We start from the raw sequence: 17539 nt of genomic DNA, 5'->3' as shown, positions 1-17539 counted from the left end.
GATATGTCCTGAAAGAGGGAGGGTCCACGATCGAGAGACAACGGTATCCTAAGGGTCTAGCATGCCCCGGGAAATATTTGTTTTCTAGATGCCCGAAAATAACCTCTAAGGAACTCTGGGCAATCAATAATTTCTCCTTCTTTCTTTTTTCCCTAACTTTCAAAAAAGGGAAGGGGTCCCACCCCACCAAATCTGCCCCTGACAGTGTATCTGAACTTACCAGGTAACACATCTGGTCTTCTATTTTTCTTCAGATTGACTTCTTTGTGTGCTTTTACAAAATCATATTCTCTAAACTTGTGTGTATGAAGAAGCTAAGACAAAGATAGATAATGTATCAACATATTGCATTGATGGATGGCTACAAAATATATAAAAACGACAACATAACTACATTACACAAAACCCACTGGTTAACATTTAACATCTCATGTACAATTACATTAAAAAACAGAACAAATTTTAACTGTAATACCGTAAAACCTCGAAGTGAAGCTCAGCTGGCTTAATCTCGAGATGAAGCCCATCTCCAATTGAAGCCCCCTCTTTAGTTTGCAAAATTAGTCTAATAGCATAGGCTTCTTTTCGAAGTTACACTGTACAATAATTTCAAAAAACAAAATAAATTAAAAACAAGCCCCTCCCCTCCACCCCACCCTCTTTAATTTGCAAAAGTAGCCTCGAAAAGAAGCCTATCCAAAGTTCGCAAAAAAAGAAGCCCAGGGCTTCAATTCGAGGTTTTACAGTATGAGAACATTACCTGTGAGTTTCAATATTTTTGAACTATTTTGCAAATAATAAGTTAAGAAGGCATGGGCACTTATAAGGGCATGTAAAGATGCCATGTTGTAAGATATATGCCTACATAGTTGTAGTCATGTGTAATTGATTGAAAGTAAAATTATTATTATGTACCTCAAAATGCTGATCTAATATGGAACGACGTATATTTTCAATGGGTGTCCGTATCTTCTCTATATATTCACGTATTCCTTTAATAGGTACTTCAGAATGCTCTAACCTTAATGCATCTAGTAAGACATCATGGATAAAACAATATTGCTCCTGAGATAAACAGAAAAAGAAATAAAAATTATGAAAATATTAATGATAATGATGACAACTGTTTGGGCTGTTTTATGGTTTGGGGTGTTTTGCACCTCTAGATGTGTATAAGAGACAGCTTTTACACAGATGGTCTCACAGCGCTATTAGAGAAAAGATAATTGAAAAAGGTAAGTTTTGAGAACAGCTTAAGACAGTACTTAATAATAGTAATGACAAATAAGCTGAATGACACATACCTGCAATGGACCACCATTGGCCCTGCATCAACAGGATTTGCTTTAACAGATTTCTTGATAAATGTATACACAGGGAGTGGGTAGTTTGGTACCCCATGATCCGGCCAATCCGTGTAATGGTACTGTGTTATGGGACGATCATTATTCTTCCCCTAAAATATTAATTTAAATATAGTTAATTCATTTAAATATAAGTGCTGGCAGGTGTGAGATATGGATTACATGTTTTGATGATTCAATATTCATTTACACCACAGAGAAAGAAACATTTTTTTTAAATAGAAATATTGAAAGTAGAATAAAACCTGCAAAAATAAAACATTAGCAGCAAATAGTAGGAAAATAAATGAGCCAAACAACTTTAATGAAGGTGTTTAAAACATTGCAAAAATCAATAATAAAAAAAGAAAAACTAGCTTAAAAAATTGTTTTCAACAAACCACAGTTATAGACTAAAATAAACGGAATATAGTATTTACTTGTAAACGTAGGTAATTAGTTTCAAAAAGGTGTCAATATAAACTGATTTTTCATGATGACTTGGAAGTATTAAATTATTTTTAAAGATGTTATCTAATAGTTTAATAAATTTTTCATAAAGATATTAAAATTTACTTGTGCTGAGATTAACAGGATTTAAATCAAGGGAAAACTGAGTGTTGTATTCGTTGACAACCTGAGGGTGCGCAAAATAAATGAAATTGAGATCATCTGACAATTGCTACATCCGCAGACATTAGAATGTCAGCCCTTGTTTGCATTTCGTTTAATTAATTTGGGAAGTCATAATTTTCCTCACATTGCTATCTGACTTGCTAAAATAAATGTTATCACCTTCTGACCATTTTGTAACATGATTGAGAATGAGAAACCAAGTTTAATGATGATTCTAGTTATAAGAGTCTAAAGTAGGTCTTATCAATGTATGATGGAAGAGCATAGAAGTTGTTTATAACGTATGCTGTACAAATACATACCCATTAACATGGGTGATTGCTACTTACAGTAGATGTCTAAATGTTTCATGTAAAAAAGTCTTCTTAAAATATTGTAAAATGGTAAAGTACAGTCAACCTTCCTTTATTACACCCTATATTGCATATAGAGTGTATATATTTTATAAAGTGGCTGTGATAAATTAAGAAAACCACAAACGATATCCAATAAAACAACTTCTTGCTTAATTTGCAAACCTTTTGTATCATATTTCTATGGTTGTCATTGAGGTAAACTTTCAGTATGGATGTTTATAACAGCTTTTTTTGTATCATTCATTTCAACCATATATCTACATATATACTCCAAGTTCCATCAAGAACTTGGGTCTAGATTGTCGAGAGAAAGTGGGCCAACAATGAATTCTAGAACAAGCATTTCAAGCGTCCTCGGGCATCAACGGATATGTACTTCCACTCACGTACAACAATCTGCTTCCTTTTGAAAAGTGCAACATAAGGTACTGTAATTAAATCACCTGACTAATTGCACTACAAGTCGTCAGTCTAGCGCCCTCATAACTAATATGTTACTTAAGCAAACAGCATTATTAATGGTCCATAGAGTTTATTAAGTGTAGTAACATGCGGTGTTATATGAATTTGATGTTTTCATACCTTTTTCATTTTTGTGTTTTTTAAGACAAAATTCCTGATGGTGAAGCTTGCCATCTCATCCTCCATGTAGCATGTTACTTCAAAATCGCCATACTTTTCAGCACTGCCCTCTATTGGCCAATACTTGTCACACTTCCTCTATAATAAAAATAAACAAGAAGTGAAGAACGGAAGAAATAAGAACATAAATGAATAATTATCCCTGCATAATCAATACTGTTATACACTTTTATGTCAATATGTAAGATGGGACTTTAAAACATATTTGTGTTGTCGTTATTTGTGTTGTCGTTATTTATCTCACCTTCCTTAGCTAAACATTTGTTAACTTCCTCTAACTCACCCAAATAACCTTAAATATTCACTCACTATATATGTTTCAACAACGATTTAATATTAAATTAAATGCATATTGAGTAAAACAAATGTATTTATTAACATTAAATAACATTGTGTAAATGGAGGGCTTCTTTATACCAAATTAATAACTAATTGACAATTAAATGGTTTTTATGTCATATACGTTGATACTTTTTAAAATACATATTATTTTGCAAATTTAATGCATAGACAAACAATTAAAAAATCAATAATTTCTGTCTTTACTTTATATTACATCCTCGTTTACTTACCCTGCCTTTCTCCATTAGATTTGTGATCATTATTATTGTATAACTGTTCTGTTCCCAAATCATTCTCCAGAAGTCCTCAACCGTTGTCTTCAAAGGACCTTAAGGAATTGACAAGTGGTATATCACATCATTGTGCTATTATGAGGTTTTATGTGAATCCTAACAGGCTTCATAATTAAATTTTTTTGTGGCATTTCCTACAATCACTAATCCCCACCGGTACCTCTTCCCCTCCCTGTAAACACTTTTCTTTTTAAAAATTACACACTGTAATAAAATCATCCATGTTTTATAAATAGACCAGAGAATAGTAATTCCATGCTTTTCAAATGTGTTGACAAATGTTACAATACAAAGCATACATTGATAAAGGTTAGAAAAACTCAGTAAATGGACTTGTGAACCAGTGATGGCCATACACATCAATCAATTCCAGTCTGTTATTTAAAAGCAAAACGTTTACTTGAGTAAAAGTATAGGTCAAGTAACGTCACCATATTTAGGGATTAACGATTAAGAATTTCAATCGTCCATCTGTTTAATATTCTGTGGGGAATGACATTAATGATGAATTCTAATTGTATGCAAAGGGCAACTAAATCGCAGTAGAGTACTCCACCAAGAACCATGCAATAGAAAGCCAAGCGTTTGCTTAGAACAGGAAACACTATATGACAAGACATTTTCCCCTCATGATATTCATGTCAAATCACAAAGACACACGGCTTTCACTGATCAGGGATCCTCTCAACAGTTAGATAAATTAATCACATTTTTTATACCTTAGTGTATTTAGTGTAATTATTTCAAAGCAAATCATAGTCGCATGAAGTTAATTGGAACTAATTGTTGCTACTGTCAAAATTTTCCAACATTGTCTGTAGTCTGAAAATGCAAAACCTATATTTATACAAAAAAGTAATAAATGATGATTTATATAGCATAAGCATCTGCCATATACCACACTAATTGCACTTATACATACAATTTCTTTTAAACTTTAATTCATATTCCTTATTATTTACAAAATATGATTAAACAACAAAAACATGAGGGGAGGGATAAGAACGCAAAGAGGGTGCGCAGAAGAAAGAACAGAGAAATTAGAATGTGAAGACTTTAAGGTTTGCTGAAGCTGTAAAGTAAGCATTCTATGTAAACACATGCTTATGGCCACGTATGTTCTCAACTTCAACATGTTTTTAATTTTCTTCTACTTTTTTATCTTGTATCATGCTATGACTCACCTTGTGTAGCTATAAATGCATTTTTCTTATTAAATCCCTGAAAATAAAAAAAATATAGCTAGTATAAAAATAGCCCCGCATCAACCTAATTCATATTGAAATCTCTAAAAATAATGTAAAATAACCACAATTACATTTCAAGATTACATAAACATTTACAGTATTTAAAAAAAAATCCCTAAAGTACAATGACCCCAGTATATACATATTCTTTGAAAATCAGTTGTCAATGTGGATATATACAAATCTCCAGTTTTAGAGGTTTCAGTAAAACAATTTGGAATAAAATGACAAAAATGAAATTTAAATATTTTTGTCCTTCTTTGTGGGCAAATGAAATTGTAATATTAAGCTAAAGGGCCTACACCTGGTGATACTGGTTCTCACAAATCAGAGGTTCTATCATGAGAATAAGAAAATTAGATAATCATGAAAGATAAATTTATTAAAAGATTATAATTAAAAGAAAAGATAGAAAAGACTTGCATCAATATAATTGCCGTTGATGTAATCTGAACATGGCTTGTCACCAATCACCTGTAGTTTCACTCTGGAATGATCATCTACCAAAAAAAAAATAAATAAAAAGAAAGAAAGAAAGCATTATCAAATATTTTTAATAACAACAGAATATAGCCAGTGTAAATGTATCAGTTTCAATTCCAAGTACTGATGTAGAAAAACAAAGAAAGCATTGAAGTTAATTTTGAATAAGGCTTCAAAATTACTGTTGAACACCAGACTGGAAATAATTTACTATAAATTATAAATATAAATTTCTTTAATTAATTAATTATATAAATATATAGAATAATTTTTGATTGTAAAAATAGAAGAAAAATTGAAGGAATAATTGGAAGTAAATTAGCTAGGTTTAATTTGTAATTTTTGGTTGAATTAATCAAATTCCTACATGCTATACTATATTCCCTACCATGCTATAAATATACTATATACTTGTTTAAGCCTTAGTTTTCCCCCTTTTGCTGTTGTTTCTGTGCTTTGGTGACTGTTACAATGTTTCATATCTCTTCCATATTGTAATTATTGTATTTTACTCTCAATTGTATATTAATGCGAATACCAAATTTCCTTTTTTAGAGTAATAAAGTTCATCCTGTCTTATTTTATCTTATACCCACTATACATTATATTGATTTTTTTTTTCATTTCTCTCTTTATTTCGGAATTCATATCTATAGAAATATATATATAAAGTGTCTCTAGCAGGCTATAAGAATGAAAAAGAACAAATTCTATATCAATTATTGACCTATGGAACATACACTTTTGTGCTTTCCTAGCAGCTAAATAGGGTATTTCCAATGTACTTGTTAATGTTATGTTCGTTTGATATACTGATTTGTATTATGTTTTGTATATTGGATATATGTATAAATAAATAATAATAATAATTATACAGAAGCTCTCTCCATTTTCTGAATAAACAGGAATCCTTAAGAAAATATTAATGTAACAGTAACACAATAGAGGGTTTTCACTTCTCAAAATCCATTGTGAAAACAAGATAATTACATTGTACAGAATTTACAAAAAGTGCACTAACATTACAATACCTAGATTGTTGTAATAGTTTTCTTAAACAATTTTTGTAACACACTCTCAATGTATTCATTGAGGATACTCTATACACACTATCAATACACATACTATAAAATAAAATGAATGAATGAATGAAACTATATGCACTGTATATATACTCTATACACACACTATATACATACATTCTATACACACTACATAATTCAATACACTATACACTCAGAGCCACCGAGAGCAGCTGTGGGCCCCGGGCCCACAGCTGGGAAAAAAAAACCAAAAAAAAAACCATGAAAAACAAAATCTATCTTTCCTTTTATTCAAACGTTGTTTATTTAATTTTTTATTTTTACCTTGCAGCCTGGGCCCTGTATGCCCTGGCTTCTTGGCATCACTGTATACACTATATTTATACTATGTGCACTATACTATATATACTATACACACATACTATATACCACACATTGTATACATTATACATACGTTCTATACACTACACACAATATATACTTACATGCTACAATGTTAGTATAGCGATTTTTAGACTTGCAAGCTGGATCTGTTGATGCAGTGGCAGAGTAATCGCTTTTAACACAGCTTTGGATTTCCTGAAATCACAAAAAAAAGTTGACATTTGAAAATCATTTGGCTAATGTTTTTCCAACACTCTGAATGGATCTAAGTACAGACTGATAGTCAAGTACTGTAGATCCTTTTTTATTACTTTTGCATTTAGCAGCCAGTATTAAGATGAAATGATGCTTTACAAACTAAGTCTTATTATAAGGCTTCCCAAAGGATTTGAACCCAGGAACCTGGGATGGGAAACATTCATCTTTAAGATCAAAGTTCAGCTTTCTTGAGTAGTGTATACAAACACAAATAAACTTTATTGTAATTGCCAATACAGTATACTGAAATTGAAGTTGAACATATAAGATTGATTAAATTTAAGTATTCTTTATAATATTGATATAAAAGAAGTATTTGTAAAACCTAAGTATAATAAAATTTGTTCACAACCTACAAAGGCCTGGCTAATTATTCATATTATTTCTTATTAACCATCATCCTAAAATTAAGAACTTGATGTCATCACATTATTGATACAATATATAAATCAACCAATCATAAAAGTGTTTAATATAGTTATTTATAACATTTAACCAGGGTGGCCAAATGTGTCTCTCCCATATGCTCTGGGTTAATGCAAAGAGTACTGCATTGCAATGTCCGACTGCCCTGATTTTGTATGCATGCAATGAAACGTTTAAAAAAGCACTACCAGGAGATAGGTGGCACCCTATTTACGAACACCTTTTACATTCTTTTGAAGGATGCCTTCTAGTTTATGATACTTCTTTTGAGATAGGATTGCGTTGCAACAAAACCCCAAGAGTCGGAACTCTTGACTGCTATAGGCAAAACAAAGTTGCCAACCATGAAACATGAAATTTCCCTTTTCTGTTGTCTTTCATCACCGATTAAATTATGTGGTGTCACAGGCAGGATGCAAACAATTAAGAAAAGAGTAAAACTTCTTCCAATTAACACCTACAGAACTTTGTCTACTTACTTCAAATTCCTCAGCGAATCCGCTGTCACTGTTGGCATGGTTCTTCTTGACATGCTCTGCAAACTTTTCGATTGGTACAGGAGGTTCTTCAGGATCCTCTGCAAAAACATTACCACAAGAGACATTTATTATCAGGTTTCAAAATCATTTAGATATAACATATAATTTTGTCAAGTACAGGAGCTTTTGTAAGGTCGTGAGTTTGAATTAAATTTTCCTGACATTCTTCAGGTTTTTAAAATTTCTATTATTTATTTATTTATTTCAACAATCTTTAATGAAGGTTGTCCATTCATCAAATGTCCAATGGTTTAGCTAAGTTAATTGAATAAAAGAAACAAGTAAAATGAAGAAGAGACAAGAAAAAGGAACAACAAAACCATCAACAAAAAAGAAAAACAATTGAAATACTGTATTGCAATGTTTTCCAAAAAAAAATATAAATGAATAAAAATATTCGCTGGTATCTTTCAAAAATGCGTACAATAAAAACAAATCAAACGTTTTTAAGCTCAGAACACCCGTATACGCAAATGAGCTATGAACTTTAGAAAAATGTTTCTTGAATGAAGAATATTGAGCAAAAACTACAATATATGTGTTTAAATATATACTGTATTTGCATTTCTGTTTGCTTTTTATGCTTTAATATGATAAGCAAGGTCGTATTTTAATTTTTAAACAAAAGAAATATGGTCTTTAACATACTTTTTAAAATTGAGTTTTGTGAAAAACAAGTACTGAAAATATACATTTAATAATAAAAATGGTTAATGCACATACTGCTAGACCCTACATGTGCTTCACATTTTCATCCTTGTCACGTAATAAACAACATACACAAACTTAATCCCACAAACACTTACATACATGTACCCATGTATTCCCAACACCATCCATGCAAGGTATATAAAAAAACAACCTGACTTGCAATATAATATCTTATTAAGCAAATCAAATTAAAGGATGGGGAGTGGAAAGAAATGGTAACTAATAGGATATTAAAAATTATGAAATGTGGTTATATAACTTTAAGCTTATTTAAATGTTACAGCTATTTTTATATAGTTAATTATGCATGTGTATATAGAGCCATGTTGGTGGCATACCAATTTAAAAAAATTAAAGCTGGGACTTGCAGTAATTCTTAATTATTTCTACGTTATTTTGTTATACTTATATAGTTTTATTAAAAATATAATCAAAGATTGAGGTGCATGCTAAATTGTATACACAATACATGCAGATTGCATGCATCCATTCTACTATATATTGTCGATCAAATTATAAGGCAAATATTTAAATTACAGGTGGTACATGAGGAAGCAGGAGGCTAATCATGCAAATGTCACCATAATTGATTTATCACATCATAATTAAGATAAAATCGATATAGTTTTGTCATCAGTCATAGTTAATATCTTTAACTATGCAAGCTATCTATCCATGGTTCATTTGAATACAGGTGGTAATATGGATGGTCAGAGGTCATTTGGAAAGATAAAATCATGCACCAACTGTATTTTAATTGTTTATACTATAGATTTATTATTGTTGTTTATATAATCTAAATTATAAATTGCATTCTGAGTAGCCTTGGACCAGCATATTGGCCCAGTTGAATTGCCTTTAACTTGCTGTCTTTTTGTCACATTCAACACTGTTGAATGGCTGCTGCTGTTTTCATCATTATTCTATTGTTTTTTAGTTTATTTATTATGTATACTTATTTACTATCAACATATTATATACTAATTATTTATTATTATTTATCTTGAATGTTCAAATTTACATCTTTTCAATCTACAGTGTGCCATGGTTTTACCTTCTTTATTGAAAGTGTGAATAAAATGTAAAATTTTTATATGAAGTGCAAATATACCGAGACTAAAGGTATTTATTTCACTACTGTCTACAACATACAGCTTTCTACAATAAAAAACAAATGCAGAATGAAGAGGATTGTATTACAGAACAAATCCTAAAATAAGTTTACCTTTGCTTTTGCGTTTACCTAGCAAGTCAACAATACATCCATCCACTAGCGATTCAAAAGGGATGCGGAAAGGAGAAATTAGAATTACAAGGAAAGAGAGAGTCATTAAAATTGGTTAATATCAATGTTAAGAGCTCTGAATGTGTCTGGAAGGAGTCGGGAAAATCCAAAGTGCACAGTTAACTAAAGGTCAAGGCCTATGAGAAGAAAACTGTAAAGAACCCTTTTGCTAAATATTATGTGAAGAATGTATGTAAAGACAGACAGAATGCAAGTTAATCTGTCATTAGGCGAGACTTTTTTAAACCTTCTTTAGCGAACTTTGCCAATAATGATTTCGAAAAAAAACTAAAATTTTATTTTTGCACCCGCCCAAAAAATGGAAATTTCAGAAAAAAATTAGTTTTCCTTTACTTTTATTATGCAAACTGCTGCCTTAAAATCTAAAATATAATATGTATATTTCTTTTTAATTATATAAATTTAAAGCATTTAACCATCACATGACTACACTGTTTACATTCACCAATAATATTTTATTTATTTTCTCATTTGTCAAAGTCTGTATGTTTTTGGCAAAACCTTTTGCTAAGAAAACAAAATTTAATTTTCATTTTTTTCACCCACTTCTGACGATCTTTAAAAAAATATAAGTGCGCAAAACAAGGTTTTAAAAAATCTCGCCTTACAATAGTCACCAATATTAATAAGCCTTTTTTTTTAAAAGAATTTTCCTAGCGAAGTAATTATATTGATTTAACCAATTCTGTGAAATAAATAGAAAATAAATGTGTAATAAAGTTTTAAAAATGTCAATTTACAACATTGAACTATCCATATAAAGGAACAAATACTGTAAGTTGACCTCTGATATCACACTGGCAAAAATAATTCAGTTTTCACTAATTTCCAGACTTTTCTTACAGCCATACAGTAAGTGCCTACTCACCATATGGGATTATAAGTTGTTGTACTTTAACCCCACAATCATATACTATATATGTGACTGAATTAAAACACTGGAGAAAGGAAATCTCTCATTTTCAATCTGGATACAAGTTAATGTAAAGTTGATTTGTCTCAAATTGTTAATTTGTGACATGTGACCAGTGCTCATGATACTGAAACTTGTGATAAATCCAAAGAGCTACTTCAGACTTCTTTCAGTTTCTTAGAATAATAAACAATTGTCTTACCTCTTACAACAATTAGTATGCACTAACTGTATATTGTAGCAACTATTTTTAAAAAGGTTTTAATTCATTATGGAGGTGATGGTCATATGGGAAGATTATCTTATGAAGTCCTTGAAAAACTTAGCACGCGTTTCATGTAGAATGTTGTCTCAGTGAGTCTGGTATTAGTAGTTTCATTTGGTTAACATGTTCCCTGCAAGTGACGAATATACTTCTTATACAGGATGAGCTGGGGAAGGGGGCGGCAGGGGGTTGTGTGGAGTGGCGCCAACCATAAGTATACTCGTCAAAAACAGGGTAACATTGTAGCGTGTGGGGGCGCCCTCTTAAACTTATACCAACTTGTGCTCGTCAAAACTGGGTAACATGATAGCGTACAATATACTTCACTGTAGAATCACAGACTTATGGCTAGTACAGTAGTTTAGGGAGGATACATCTAAACGATAATGTGCACATCATGTATGTATACTTTTTACATTATATTGCCACAATTACATTTAAGATAGCATGTGTGGGGGCACCCTCTGAACTTATACCAACTTGTGTGCAAAGTGGAAGAGAAAACTCGAAATTTGCACAGGCAACGACAAGTTTACTGGTCCCCTAATACTTTTCCGCCAAATTATTAGACACCAACATTTTGACGATTTATTATATAATTTGAAAAATGTATGTTTCATAATGTAAACTTGTTTAGGCATATGGGGCAGAACTTGTACAAAAGGCATGGAGGTCTATGGAATCTCTTCCACCAACTTTTTCCTGAAACATGCAGCAACAATCTATTAGTATATATATATATATATATATATATATAATTTTGCTTTCAGTAGACCATGTATTAAAATTGGTTTTGCTATGCAAATTTTTTGTGATTAATCAAACAATCATCAAGAGAATAATAAGGGTGTTTTCCATGTCATTAGCACAGACAACTGGTGGTGGTAATATTTCTTTTATGTTAGATGTGTATTTAGGGTAAATAATGATGAAAAACCCACTTTAAAAAAACCCACTTTATTCAAGTTTCTTCTTCTGTCACTTGTAAGGCAATACAGTTTGTTTAATGGCCTTTATATACCAGTGTAACACTGTTGATAAGCAGCACATGGAGTTCACTTGATTTTTAAGCCTTTGGTATAAGTAGAACGACAAGAAATATTTGTTTTTGATATTTCCTGTAATGAATAGTTCAACCTGTGTTTACCTTGTACCTTGTATCTCCACGTCTTTGGTAGATTAAAACAACCAGTCACAAGTTTTGGTTGCTACCTTCATTATGTATTATTAATCTATTTTTAATAATTTTTAATATGTCATGTCATGACATATCTTACCTGGATCCTCAAACACACTTATCCTTGGACCATTGCTTCCTTTGTGTTGGTCAGACTGGTCATTCCGACGTATTCTAAAAAAATAATAAAATAAATCATATGTTATTATCATTCAATTACTATTTATAGTTTATAATATTTGTTATGTTAAAAAAAAGGAAAAACTGATTATAATAAATCAATTTGAGTATGACTTCTTTTTTACATCATCAATTTATCAGAATAACAAAAATTATAGTAAACAAAGAAAGGTGACCCCTTCTCATTATTTATCATCAATAATATTTTAGATTCAAAAATTGTTAATTAATACATTCAAACAAAAAATATTCCCTATAAAAGAAGGTAATAAGATATGAAAAAAGGAAGACACATGCATAACGATGCAAACTGATGTACATTCATGTCTGAATTACTTCCAGCCTCCAGAAGGGTAAACTGATGAGGGTGAAGGGGAATACAAGGACGACAGGAACATTCTTACAACTTCAAATAACTTCTAGAAACATTACAATTTAAAAAAAAACCAAACACGTCTTCAAATTAATTAATTTCCTCTATGAATATATCAATTTGGGTAAACTGACAAACACAACAAGACAAATGTTTGCATTTTGAGAATAAAGGCATTGATGCTAGAATAATTAGTACATTTTCTGCTACGCAGTAGAAGAATAGCCTCACTGTGGTGTAATTTTCCCACAAAATATGTACTACTACTGACGTTGGCAAAGAAAGAGCTTCACAAAATAGAAGACGCTACCTATTGTAAGCTCTCAAACAATAGCTTATTCTTCCCCTTACCTTAATAAAAACTGGTGGAAGACATTCCGTATAAGGTTCATCTAGAAACTGTTTATGTAGGCCTATGATAGACTCATGGCAAGAATGCTCAGATGGATAATTCAGTACTCTTGCATGTGAAAACTATATTCTTGGTAGTTAAATCTCGGGAGAGTAGAAATACTGACTTGTTTCATTTTGTCTAAGTAATATAGCTGTGGAACTCTTTTAATAGATAATAAACCAAGCAGTGTAATTGTTTAAAAATACTTTTGTTTATGTATGCAAATATTGACCTAGGCTTGACATGATTAGATCCCATGATTAGATAGGCAAATTACACTGAACAATTAGAGGATTAGATAAAATAAGTTTGATTGCCAAGAATACTATGATAATGCCTTCAGCTTCCTTTATTCTTTTTGGGTAGCAGAGCACTATCCTGTCCTTCTAATGGACCTTTCTATGCCTCAATAAAAATGCACCAACTGACCAATCAGTATGTGTTATTCAATGAGACCCTGAATACATGTTTCTAAAAAAAAAAAACAAGTTTACGATTGTTATGGTTTCAGTTTTGTGGGGCCTTCACAACAACATTAAAGTGGCATGGTTTAGCGTAATATCTATAACATCCTACCACATAGTGATTATAGTTTTGGGTTGAGAAACACTAAGGTTGAGCACCCTGACCCAATATGTAATACTGTAAAACATGGGACTTGCACCCTGACTTTAACGCTAAGCATTTAGCTGAGAGGTAATAATTTCTGCTTTTTGTGTTGAATACCCCTGCTAGCGTCATATTTGAATTAAGCAGTTTTCAGACTGAGGCTCTGGCAATATTGTGGTAATAATACCATAATACACTTACTGGCATAAACAACTCATACCAACCAAATATTGCGTTAAAAATACAACAATTTAACACCTTTCTGTATGAATGGAACCCGGACGCTGAGAGAGCTATTAGTTAATCTTTTTAATCATGACAGACTGACAGCATCCTTCATTGTTATTGTTTCTAGGAAATTGCGCTGAATGCAAAAGTACAGTAAATATTAATTGAACCGTAAGGCTGACTTTACAATAATTTCTTTGATGTTATTCTACCTTTGGTATGTGCAGTACATAATGTTTTCTATGTACTGCACTTGCTACAACAACAAGTAAATTTCTGACGACAACACATAAATTATATAGCCTGCCTAATTAGGAAGAAATATCTTACAGAGATTTAAAGTGAATGGAGGGCGTAATTATATAAATATTTTTTTTTTAATGAAATTTCAGTTTTTTGTAGCGTGGAAGGTTTCGCTAACTGGACAAAAATAAAAATTATTTTTTATTTGAAATCATCATTACTGACGGTCAGAGGGTTCACTAAACAATGTATAAAAAGTCTTGCTTAAGGAGTAATATTATGGGAACGCACCGTAACGGCAATATTGCAGTAATATTACTAGGTCTGAGAAGGAACGCTGCCCTGACCTACTCATACAGAAGGCAATGTAGAGAACATTCCCGCAATAATGCGGTAACGTAGCTCTGTATGAAAGCGGCCTTAGAGTCAGATTGCTTGGCTCCTTGAATAAACTTCACATAAGAGTAAGGTGGGATAAGCGATAATGTACCAGTTATATGTTCAAACTGGTGCTGCAAAGTGGCTGTCAGAGTCCAGGGGTACATCCAAAATTTCCAATTTAAAATATTTGGAACTGGACGAAAAAATACATTATTTATTTATTATTTATTTATATTTATATATTCACTGAACACTTAAATATTTTTTTAAAATGGGAAAGCATGTGAAATGATGATTATGACATGCAACAATTATTAAACGTGAATGACAATTAGGATAGTAAACATTTGCATCATAGTTATCCAAAATCTTCAAACAATAAGATTTTAATGCACTTATGGTATAAAATACAGACAAAATGAACTTTAAAATTTTTTTTCATTCTGGAAAAAACTAAAAATAAGTAAATTATTGAAGGAATTAAAAAATAAAATAAATTGAAACTGTCAAAATGCATTATGACGCATGACCATTGCACGCACAGTGTAAGAGGGAAGGAGACGATCAAACAGTGTTAATATTGTTAAATATTCAGGAATGCAAAATATTCAGTTGTATTTATTGAGGATATTACCTGTCTATAACTTTCATGATTTTCCTCTGTGCATGGTCGGCTAACCTACAGAGATGTGAATAGTTCATCAATCCATCAATCAATCAATCAATCAATCAATCAATCAATCCATCAATCAACTACCAAATCAGCCAATCAATCAATTATTAAGTATCATTACTAGTAGAGCACAATGCAAATCTGTTAAAATAGGTTTTATTTGATCAGTGACAACAACATGCTGGAGGGGAAGCCCTCATTGAGGAGACCCTCATTACACTGGAGTAAACAACCACATGCTTATATACCCAAGCTCATATCACACCATTCATGCACTCAAACATGCTAACCCTGTCAAATCACCATGACAACCAAAATTAATAGTGAAAAATTATTGTTTTTATAATAAATATTTTAATTTACAATTTGGAATAAAATGAATTTCAAATAGACAGTTGTATTTGATTAGTTGCCATTGATCATGTTAATTACCAAAACAACAAATACAATAAACAATAATAATATTTAAAATGATGATCAACTATACGTATACATGGGCTGTATGGCACACGGGACCAAAGGCTTAAACCTCTCCAGAAGACGGAGCGCTACTGAAACATTTCAGCCTTCCAGCTGAAACACAAGGAGAGCAGAGATGGGAATTGATCCGCGGACCAAGAGATCTCCACGGTTCAGCGCACACACAGTGGCTACCACCAGTTTAGCCAACTGAGCTAAGCAACTTTCTACATATTAACCAACAAGCTACAGCTACACTTAATAATAGTTGGATTTGTATAGCGCATCATGCAGAAAAGCCTCTATGCGCTTGGCGATTGAGCTCTTTGAGTTTGACATTTTGAACAAAGTTGATGTTAAAAAAGTTGATGTTTATTTTTTGAAACTAAAAAACCTACTCCTTAAACTAAGGCATGGTTGGCTGTTGGCTCCAAGGAGTTCATCCGCCCTTTGTTCAGCTGTTTTTTTCATGCTGCTGTGTGTCCATCCACCCACCCTCCCATCGGCGGCTGCTAAAGACCACCAGATGGGATTGCCGGAATTAGTCGCCGACGACTCGACAGGATGCAGTTTATAACATCATACTTCTTTATGTAATGTGGGATAATGTACTGAGCAGACCACAAGAATATTACAAATTTGATTAAAACCTAATTTTATACCAGTGATATATTAAGTACAGATTATATGTAATTAGATTATTCCATATATCCATTCATCTATCTATTCCAGGGGTGGGCATTAAAATGGGTTGGAAATCCAAACTGAATTTTTTATTCAACTCTGAGGGCCGCACACAAACTTTGATGTTTCAGTGCACTTTCAAAAACCTTCATACACTGCTTTTAATACCACTTTATGCTCAGTTTTACTATTACTTTTTACAAAATGATAGGTGCCGGGCTGCAAAAAAAACAAGATGTTTTCTAGCCAATGATGGTTGTCGGGCCGTACACATAGGGTTTCATAATTCATTTTCGTTGGCTGCAAAAAATCACTGTAGGGCCGCACTTTGCCCACCTGTTATCTATTCATTCATTCATTACTTAAGCCGCAATCGCACTGGATTTAAAATAGGGAAATTTTTACCGAGACTGTGGGTAACATTCAAATGGGTAAACTTCCTGTCGTTCGCACTGGGATTTATCGACATGGTTAGTTTTACCACAGGCCATGGTGAAACTAACCATTCGTACAGATTCAACTATTGGGAGCGCTAAATCGTGAAGTTCACTTCCGGTATGTGTGGCAATACAATTAACGAAAGCGACGTTCTCCTTCTTGTTGTGACAGTGTTTCTTTGGACTAGGCCCACATCATGTTGTATTTGTTGATAATCGCGATGGATTGTCTCACCAAGACCTAGCACATTTATTAATGCTCCATATAAATCGGCCATTGAAACAAACCGAGTAAACAAGTGAAAAAAATGACGAAATTACTCAAAATCAAGACACTAGCAAACACGCACGAAATTAATCAAGATCAGGCCCGTAGCCAGGGGGGGTTTTTATGGTTCGGGCGAACCCCCCTTTTCTAGCGAACCCCCCTGTTTTCTAGCGAACCCCCTCGAATTTTTCAATGAGTCCCACCCGTTTTTAAATTGTAGCCTGCATTACAAGCCTACATTCATAG

At 32.2% G+C, this 17539-nt stretch overlaps 1 protein-coding gene across 1 annotated transcript in view; it reads right to left on the bottom strand.

The window, feature by feature from the left end:
* Positions 1–17539, bottom strand: part of LOC117112321 (receptor-type tyrosine-protein phosphatase zeta-like) — a 75453-nt gene that overhangs the window by 8805 nt on the left and 49109 nt on the right. The window contains exons 12-24 of the mRNA XM_033255388.1: positions 15407–15451; positions 12465–12538; positions 9929–9973; positions 7933–8030; positions 6871–6964; positions 5283–5359; positions 4797–4833; positions 3550–3647; positions 2918–3055; positions 1305–1456; positions 1205–1208; positions 916–1065; positions 221–314 (exon numbers count right to left, since the gene is read on the bottom strand). Coding sequence (XP_033111279.1) covers positions 221–314; positions 916–1065; positions 1205–1208; positions 1305–1456; positions 2918–3055; positions 3550–3647; positions 4797–4833; positions 5283–5359; positions 6871–6964; positions 7933–8030; positions 9929–9973; positions 12465–12538; positions 15407–15451 — 1106 coding nt within the window. The remainder of the gene's footprint in view (positions 1–220; positions 315–915; positions 1066–1204; positions 1209–1304; positions 1457–2917; positions 3056–3549; positions 3648–4796; positions 4834–5282; positions 5360–6870; positions 6965–7932; positions 8031–9928; positions 9974–12464; positions 12539–15406; positions 15452–17539) is intronic.

The sequence above is a fragment of the Anneissia japonica genome, unplaced genomic scaffold (genome assembly GCF_011630105.1).
Source record: "Anneissia japonica isolate Jap-2015-1 unplaced genomic scaffold, ASM1163010v1 scaffold287750_len332794_cov232, whole genome shotgun sequence".
In the NCBI taxonomy this organism is placed as follows: Eukaryota; Metazoa; Echinodermata; class Crinoidea; order Comatulida; family Comatulidae; genus Anneissia; species Anneissia japonica.
Note: the sequence above shows the minus strand (reverse complement) of the source record. Positions and strands in the feature narration are given on the sequence as shown.